This window comes from Filobasidium floriforme (assembly GCF_021052385.1).
Source record: "Filobasidium floriforme strain CBS 6241 chromosome Unknown HD553scaffold_3, whole genome shotgun sequence".
NCBI lineage: Eukaryota > Fungi > Basidiomycota > Tremellomycetes > Filobasidiales > Filobasidiaceae > Filobasidium > Filobasidium floriforme.
In genome coordinates this window covers 673,086-681,962 of record NW_025763624.1, presented here as the reverse complement: position 1 = coordinate 681,962, position 8,877 = coordinate 673,086, and the positions used below count along the sequence as shown (strand labels likewise).

The following is an 8,877-nucleotide window of genomic DNA, read 5'->3' as shown; positions in this document are numbered from 1 at the left end:
ATCTTCAAGAACATCTATGGCTTCTATGTTGATTCGCCGCCTTCCTACACGTCCAGCTTCGGTCGCTATCATAAATCCCTTGCTTGGCCTCCGGTGAGTTACCAAAAAGACTAGTCTCACAGAATGAGAGGTATGTACATCTCAGCTCACAATCACTTGCTCGTGTACTCATCAGAGGGCGCGATGCGCCAGAAGAGAGGTTGTAACGTCGTATTGATCAGAGAGAGAAAGCAAGAGACAAGGTTTATATCCGGTCTCGGAATCAATTCGCGTTTGTCCCGAGACTCACAGTCGACCTGAGAGTGGCCTCCACGTCGCTGAGGATCGCTGGTCGGGTAATCAAAAGGCAAGTCTCTCATACCCAAGAATGCTCTCCACCAAGGGGGCCCATCTGCAGACAAGTATCTCGCCTTCGACGATCACGATGCAGACCTTCTCCCTCAAATCCCTCTTCGCCCTCCTGGCCGCCCTTGTCGTCACCCTCCTCGCGGTCACCGCTCAGGGAGCCGATGCCGCCAAGGGACCCGTCATCACCAACAAGGTTTTTTTCGACATCGAGCAAGGTGGTCGACCTTTGGGTAGGGTCACATTCGGTCTCTACGGAAAGTGAGTCTGAGTATCGTTTGGGATCGGACCAAGCGGATCACCACGAGTGGCCATACTGACCCCGTCTTCTTGGTACGCTAGGACCGTTCCCAAGACCGTAGAGGTGGGTTCAACGTTACCTCTACGATAACGAGCGCTGACTCCGAGCTGATCGATACTTCCTTACCTCGACCCTACCAGAACTTCCGAGCTCTCTGTACTCAGCAGCTCGCTGATGGCACCCCCATCGACTATGGCTACAAGGGATCCAAGTTCCACCGAGTCATCGGTAAGCCGGTCCCCTACCCTTCCCCCTTTGATTGAACTCTCTTACCCTACCCTTGGCTGAGACGTATCACCTGCGAGGAGGAGCATAGAGCTGGGACTAATCCTTCCGCTTGTCTTTTTTTTCGTTCTCTATTCTCAGCCAACTTTATGCTTCAGGGTGGAGACTTTACTCGAGGCGACGGGACTGGCGGCAAAAGCATTTACGGTGCCAAGTTTGCCGACGAGAACTTCAAGATCAAGCACAAGATTGGATCGTTGAGCATGGCCAACAGTGGCAGGGATACCAACGGTCAGTGCGCGACAGGAAGACTCGGAGACGCGGCTTACTTAATCGAGGTTGTGCGGGTTGGGTGTGACGATTTACAGGCTCTCAATTCTTCATCACCACCGTCGTCACTTCATGGTTGAACGGCAAGCACGTAAGTCTGGTATCCCTCCGCGAACTGTCACAGTCTGCCGGCACTGACATTTCGTGGTAATCACTTCTAGGTCGTTTTCGGTGAGGCCCTCGAGGGTATGGACATTGTCAAGACGATCGAGAACGCCCCCAAGGGCCGTGGCGACAAGCCTCTCGAGTGAGTCCAAAGATCCCACGATACCTCTCCTCTCATCCTGCACAACGCCGGGTTGAGCTGATCTTGCCTGCGCTTGACTTGTGTGTTCAAACACGCTTCAGGGACGTCATTATTGTCAACGCTGGAGAGCTCCCCATCGAGAAAGAGGTCGACGCCGAGGGCAACGAGGTACCTCTCCGGGTCGAGCTCTAGATTTCTCTCTCTCCTCTTTCCTACTGCGGCGTGACGCTAGAGAATGAGAATGGGCGCGGGGTTCTGGGGCGCGAAGGGGACAGGAATCCGTCGTGAGCCCGTCCCCGTCGCTCTTCATCCTTGTACAACGATCGAGGTGTTTTGAAGAAAGAGAAAGAGTGGAAAAACGGAGACGAAGCGATGAAAATTAAATGAATCACCAGCGACTCCCTGCCTGATCGCGTCGTTCGCCTATTTCTCGTGCAAAGGATGCTGACCTACAGTCTCCCTTGTTTTCGTCCTGCCCGCTTTCCTCGCTTGATCTTTTGCTCACGACTCCACTAGTCCAACGAGGCGACCGAGAACCCTGTCGAGGACCTCTTGAATGCCGACCCGCTCGACCCCGTCTACGTTGACCCCAAGTCCCCTCAGACCGACGTCGCCGGCTACGCCTCGACCACCACCCTCTTGGCGCTGATCGTGCTCGTGGTCGTCCCTTTGGGTGGGCTCGTGTACTGGTTGAAGAGCGCGCGGGGACAGGTCTTGATCGCGAGGATGACGGGGAGGAAAGACAAGGTCGGAGGTGGCTACGGAAGATTACCTTTGTAAGGTGGACGCAGATGTGGTTCGACAACAGGGTGGTGGGGGGTGGCGTGCTAGGATCATATGGTAGATAGATGAATATCACGTGACCACAATGGGAAGAACCTGGTCCCTGATGCAGCAATTGCTGATCGCGCTCGCTTGCGGGAATCGTGTTTTCCCCTTTTTAGCGCGGCGTCAGTGGCGTCGTCTCGCGTTCTCTAGCGTGGTTGGATGGGAGGTTGGCGACAAAATTTGGATCCGCTCTCGAGTACCGTAGCAGTAACTTAGGTCAGCGCACCACGCAGAGACTAGAGACATCTACACCAGCACCCTAGCTAGTAGTAGCTCAGTACAGAGTGCACTCTCTAGTACGTCAGTACGTCAGTACCCTCTAGTCAACAACACATCATCATCTGCCATTCCTCTGCTCGACTGTCGACGAAACAACCCATCAGCGATACCCCTAAACACACCCTTCCGCTTTACCTCTTCGCTGGGGTCCCGTCATGGCGACCGAATAAAGATAGCCAGACCTCTCTACAACGTTCCCCCGATCAGAGAATCACACCCCAAGGCTCTCTGCCCCGCTCGAGTCGGAGGCCGCAATTTTCCCTAGAGTCATGGTTCGAGCCGAGGAGACTACCGTGGCTCAGCTGGGACTGATAGAATTCCTGGAAGCGACCCCAGGACCTGCGTGTATCATCAGATGCACAGTTGACGAGGACTCGATAGACGCGGATAGTTACAACGCGAGTGCCGAGAAGGATGACCAGGAGGATGTCGGGGTGACGATCGCCTGGAGTAACGACCTGATGACTTCTCGAATGCGCGATTCGGCGGAAAACGCCGTCTCGAGAGCTCGAGCCACCTCGCTGGACCAACTTGAAGGAGGGAATCGATCTAAAGCGATAGACGTCCCCGTCGAATCCGGGAGAGGATCGCGATTACGTTGGCGTTGTATACCTCTTCGAAACGGAACCTACTGGGCTCTGACGGGTACGGAAGATCCTCCTACCTCTACTTCCTCGAGCTCGACGGAAACCCGACTCGTGTTCCCCTCCCGCGCGTCCTCTTCGTCCATCCCGACGACGGATACCACGACCAAGGTCTCTGCTTATGAACCCGAAGTCGGCAACGTCTTTGTCGAGGATGTCACTCCCGGTCAATTGGACTGGTTGTCAGTGACCGGTCGGACGCCAGAGTCCAAGGCATTTATCGAGCTGTTCAAGGATATGGATTGGGAGAAGACGAAATTAGGACGGCCGAGCGCGTGGAGTACGAGCCTGGTCACCATGGTCAACGTGTGCCTGTCGAGTCCGTTTCCGGTATTGCTGAGTTGGGGTAGCGACAAGGTGCTTCTATAGTGAGTCTCGGCATGAGAATGGGGCCGGAATGGGGGTCCGCTAGATCTTTGCTTGAAGATATGGAATGATGGGCTGACGTGAGATGGCTTGTTGGGTCTGCTCAGTAATGAACAGTATAGCAAGGTGATCGGGGGCAGGCATCCCGAGATTCTAGGTATGCCGTATGACGAGGCTTGGCCAGAGGTCCGTACCTTTTCCCTGTCTTCGTGAAGGATCGAGGCACTTGCTCGAAACTGACTTCAGGACCTTTGCGTTCGATTCTTGATTCACATGTACATGGACGATAGGTTTGGGACGCTCTAGGTCCGGTCGTGGACTCGGCCTATGCCGGAAACATCGTCCACGTGGAAGACCAGGAGATGTTCCTGAAGCGGAAAGAGATACTTGAGGAGACATTCTTTACGTGGAGCATGATCCCCCTGAGAGGTGTCTCTGGAACAGTGGAAGGGGTGAGTACCGAAACCAAAATCTAGAGGACGAACTGTCCCGATAGACTTGAAAGTGTTCTCTGATGGGCTCTGTGAGGTGGGGGTCTAGCTCTTTATCCCTAATTTCGATCGAAGCAATGCCGTCATTTCCAACCGACGTCTTGCAGGTTTGCACGAGATAAGTCGCCATATCGCCACGGGAACTTCACCGGAACTCGTAATGGAAGCCGCCCTCCGGGGTCTCGCGCAGAACTCGCGGGACATCGGTTTTGTCTTGCTCTACACAACGGACCGGGATAGCATCGAGGAGTTCAGCAGGGAAACATCGGACTCGCAGTCGTTTGTCAAGACAGCGGGGACCGATTGTGGGAGTGTTGCATATGGATCCGCTGTCGCCGAAGACATCGCGGTCGGGGAAGAGGAATCGGAGATCACGTTGACGTTAGCAGGCGCTATGGGGGCCATCAACCTGGAAGGACCCGGAGATCACCTACCTAGAACGTTGACCTCTCACCGATTGCAAGCCGTGGACGAATGTGGCCCATCCAAGTTGACGGACTTCATCCGGCGTGCGCATATTCGGGACGAGTTGGTGCTCATGCGAGATGACGAGATGGACGCCTTTGAGGGTTGTCTCAGACCCAACGTCTTTGAGGATATCCCCCAGCAGGCTGCGGTAATACCTATCAAGGCGTCGGCGGAGGACAGATGTCACGGGATCTTGGTTGTTGGACTGAGTACCAGGTTGTTCGTAAGTTCGACGTTCAGGCCCGAGCTACGCACTGAAACGGCCGCTGACGTTTTTCCCCGATGGCTTTCTCATCCAGTTCGACGACTCGTATTCCAACTACCTCGCTTTGGTCCGGACGCTACTCGCCAACGGTCGAGCGGCCGCGGAACTACACTTGGAGGAGAAATTGCGGGCCGAGTATCTCGCTGCGATCAACCGACAAAAGGCTCGAGAACTCGAGGTAGCCCTGGATCGCAAGACACAAGAGCTCAAAGAGGCGGAACTCAAGTTTACTTCGGCCTTTGATATCTCCCCCGCCGGAATCTGGATAGGTTCAGCAGATGGCCGGGTTGAGTTTGGGAATCAAGTCTATCGGCGTTGGTCCGGACTCGAATCTACCGGCTCGCTAGACAAGTGGATAGATATGGTCCATCCAGACGACAAGGAGAAGGTACACGATCAGTTTGTGTTGTGCTTGAAACAACTGGTCAAGGCCGAGTTCCGTTTTCTGACCGGAGAAACGACCGAGGCGGGCGAGCCCGAGGTGCGATGGATTGAAGCGACCGGCAAGCCGGCGTTTGGTCCTGGGATCAATCCCGACACCGGCGAACCAGAGGTACTATTTGTAACGGGCGCCCTGATTGACGTCACCTTGAGGAAGAAGAACGAGGCCTTCCAAGCCCAAAGGGCAGATGACAATCTGGCGATGCGGCATCAGCTGGAAGATTACGTTGACTTCATTTCACACGAACAGGTCAGCTGGAAGATGCCGTTCAGTTGATTCACATATATATTGACTTCATTGCTCACGAAACAGCGCACGCCGATCTTTGGAATGGGTATGGCCATTCAATCGCTGATTGATCGACTCAAGTCCCTACGCGGATTATCAGAGATGCATCAGGCAGAGATCGAGGCCGCTCTGCAAGATGCCAATATCATCACGCTGTGTATCTCACACATGCAGAGGCTTGCGGACGACATTCTTTTATTGAGCAAGCTGGATCGAGACATGCTCGTCATGACGCCAGCACCTTGCCGTCCAATCCAGATTGTGAAAGACGTCGCCGAGATGATCGTTGCACCCGAGCGTGACGTTGTGTACGCGTTGGATATCACTTCCCGCTACAATGAGCTCGTCGACTGGGTCAATGTGGATCCGCAACGGGTCGCCCAGACAGTAATGAACTTGGTCAACAACGCAATCAAGTTTACCAGAAACCGTCCGGTAAGGCGGATCACCATCCGGCTCGATGCGAGCCTTTCCAAACCTCCTGTCGATGTGGGCGATTTCGTGGATGAAGATGGTGTCAGGTCGACACCCAAAGAGCTATCCGGCGAATCAAGCGTCATCATAATTTGCTCCGTGCAGGACACGGGGATCGGGATCGAACCCGACGAGGCGAAGAAGCTCTTCCGCAGATTCCAGTAAACTCTCCATATTTGTTTCGCTGATCTCGAGTAATTTCGCTGACTATTGACTTGCGCAGGCAAACCTTGAAGACCTCAGTGACCTATGGTGGAAGTGGATTAGTGAGTTCAGTCGGACCATGATTCTCCCGGTTGAATTGTCTCATCGCATCTTCGATTTCATAGGGACTCTTCTTGTGCAAGCGGATCACGCAAAAGCTAGGAGGAGACATCACGCTTCAAACTGAATACGGCAAAGGCTCGACCTTCACTTTTTACGTCGAAGCCGAACGTTGTGAAGCCCCACCAGCAGATCCTCAGGTTTCATTAGCACCCTTGGTTGACCAGGTCACGGATTCGGAGCAAGCGGTGCTTCACGATCTTCGGAATGACTCTACGACACCTCTACCTGACAGTTCGCATGCAACCTTGGATAGAGCGGCCGAAGACATTCTCAACACGCCAAAGACGCTCAACAGTCCGATCGCTGAACAACAAGACGAGCTTATTCATATCCTTCTGGCCGAAGATAATATCATCAACCAGAAGCTGTTGCAGAGACAATTGGTCAAAGCCGGATTCAAGGTGTCTGTGGCGAATAACGGCGTGGAGGCCTTGGAATATCTCCACTCGACGCCACTGCCTCTGCACTGTATATTAATGGGTGAGCTAGTTTGGTCATATCCCAAGCGTGGCCAGCCATGTTGAGCCCTATCCTACCAGATATCGAGATGCCCAAGATGGGCGGGATCGAGTGCACCGGAGAGATTCGTAAGATCGAGGCGGAACGAACGAAAGCACAACGGATACCTATTATAGCGGTCACTGCCAACGCTAGGACCGCGCAGATCCAGGAGGTGAGTGGTTGTTGCCCACTCGAAGCTCTTCGGGCAAGAAAAGGCTGATGAATGTGGGCCTGTATTGTTAGATGCTGGATTCTGGATTCGACGACGCAATCGCCAAGCCATTCGCCATCAAGGCTTTAACAACCAAGATCAACAGCCTTGCGCGGTCATACCGGACAGCATGAATCATATGTGCATGGCCGGTTCTGGATAGACGTATCATGCCATTATAATATAGTATGGATGGGGGGACTTTGGATTGTAATCTCGACCATCGTTGTATACAGCAGCATCGGAGCCGAATCACGGCCATTTCGCCTGGATAACGTCATCATCGACCAGAACGAACACCCTCTCCTTTGTTCGGCGAGGGGTCACTCATGAAGACCTAGTCCTCTCTTCAATCTCTTATCATCATCAAGAATTGAGAATCGAGAACTAGATCGTTTCTTCAAAGAACACAGATAATTCAGACGACTCTTGTTCCTCGGCTCGAAGCCAGCAAGGGATCTTGAGCATATCGACATAGCCGTAGTCATGAACCGCAGAAGGAATGTACCGCCCGCACCGCCGGTTTTCCAACTGCTATCAGATCGTGAGGACCTCAGGCAGCAGTTCGCCTACATCGGTCTAGCAGGCGGCCCATCCAGAGCGGCTCGTTCTGCCGCAGACCAACTGGCAGTCACCATCAGAGATTTGGACATGGAGTTTACGAGTAATGAGCTGGAATCTGCTTTCAAATTCTACTCAATCCACAAGAGCGCGAGCGAGGGGCCTTGCAATCGGTACGGCAACATCTTCGCATTCGACCGTACGGCAGTGTCTGCTTCAGTCGGAACAACTCCAGAATCCGACGCAGATACAGGAAAAGGCCTCTACCTAAATGCCAACATCGTCGCTGATGGCAAGGGCAGCTGGTGGGCAGCTTCTCAGGTAATTGTCGTATTCTCTTTCCATGTCACATCTCGAATACTTAACCTGATTCTCCTTCTCGCTGAACTAGGCGCCGACTCCACATACGTTCAATACGTACTTCCATGCCATACTTTCAAGATCGGCTACGAGACGGCACGACGCCTTGTTCCCATCTGCTGAGGCTGCGAGCGAGGGCGGCTCGACGAGACCAAAGGTCGCCATGATCGTTCAGCTCACTGGATGGTTCGACGGCAAAGTAGCGAAGGCAGACAATTATCTGTGAGTCTGCAGTGCAGTCTCTTCCTCCCCTCAAAGGAAGCTGATGTTCACTTACGCAGGCCAAAATTGGGAAAACCTGCGATCTTCCATCCGCCACACGGTATCTCTTCATCACCGATCGAGCTAGCACTTATTGATGCTCAGCCTGACCCTCAAATGACGCGATCGACGCTTCGGCTTAGCTCTGATGGGGGCGAAAGCATGACGCTTCATCACTTCCTGTTCCACGCCTGGCCGGATCATGGCGTTCCCACGACCAACGAGGATATCAAGGCGCTCAAGCAGCTGTTGAACACTACGTCCGAATTGCAACGAGAGGAACAATGCGAGATTTACGTCAATTGTTCAGCGGGTATTGGAAGGACAGGCACATTCATCGCCTTGTGGTCACTACTCAAGCCGCCGATGTTCGTCGATCCGGCTTTTCGGATGAAACCGCGATCAGCATTGAAGCCTCTACCGAGCTGGGCTTCGGGTGACGAGGTCGCCGAGACAGTCGATACGCTGAGAGAGCAGCGAGGGATGATGTGCCAAACACAAAGCCAGATCGAGTTCATCTATTGGATGACGGGATTGAAACCGGCACGACCGTGATCGAGTGGACCTCTCGACCTGTAGCGTAGTATGCTAGTTGCCATTGTGAGACGTTGTATAATTACACGAGATCTGAGAATGACATCTAGCGTGAACGCGATTGCTTAT

The 8,877-nt window shown here is 53.5% G+C and overlaps 3 protein-coding genes across 3 annotated transcripts; all 3 read left to right on the top strand.

The window, feature by feature from the left end:
* Nucleotides 1–424: 424 nt before the first annotated feature.
* HD553DRAFT_267933 (cyclophilin) lies at nt 425–1,640 on the top strand (the record flags this gene model as incomplete). Its single annotated transcript, XM_046177550.1, has 7 exons — nt 425–606; nt 688–709; nt 787–874; nt 1,013–1,162; nt 1,240–1,292; nt 1,363–1,448; nt 1,550–1,640. The coding sequence occupies 7 exons, from the start codon at nt 425–427 to the stop codon at nt 1,638–1,640; spliced, it is 672 nt and encodes a 223-aa protein (XP_046039233.1).
* Nucleotides 1,641–2,555: 915 nt separating this feature from the next.
* On the top strand, nt 2,556–7,367 carry HD553DRAFT_305349 (uncharacterized protein). Its single transcript, XM_046179149.1, has 10 exons — nt 2,556–3,567; nt 3,673–3,751; nt 3,856–4,017; nt 4,106–4,747; nt 4,824–5,480; nt 5,544–6,154; nt 6,217–6,259; nt 6,323–6,800; nt 6,860–6,993; nt 7,065–7,367. Exons 1-10 carry the CDS (start codon nt 2,825–2,827, stop codon nt 7,164–7,166), a joined length of 3,651 nt encoding a protein of 1,216 aa, XP_046039232.1. The 5' UTR covers nt 2,556–2,824; the 3' UTR covers nt 7,167–7,367.
* Nucleotides 7,368–8,870, top strand: HD553DRAFT_305346 (protein-tyrosine phosphatase-like protein). The gene is made up of 3 exons (XM_046179148.1): nt 7,368–7,914; nt 7,985–8,175; nt 8,235–8,870. Exons 1-3 carry the CDS (start codon nt 7,519–7,521, stop codon nt 8,767–8,769), a joined length of 1,122 nt encoding a protein of 373 aa, XP_046039231.1. The 5' UTR covers nt 7,368–7,518; the 3' UTR covers nt 8,770–8,870.
* Nucleotides 8,871–8,877: the final 7 nt, after the last annotated feature.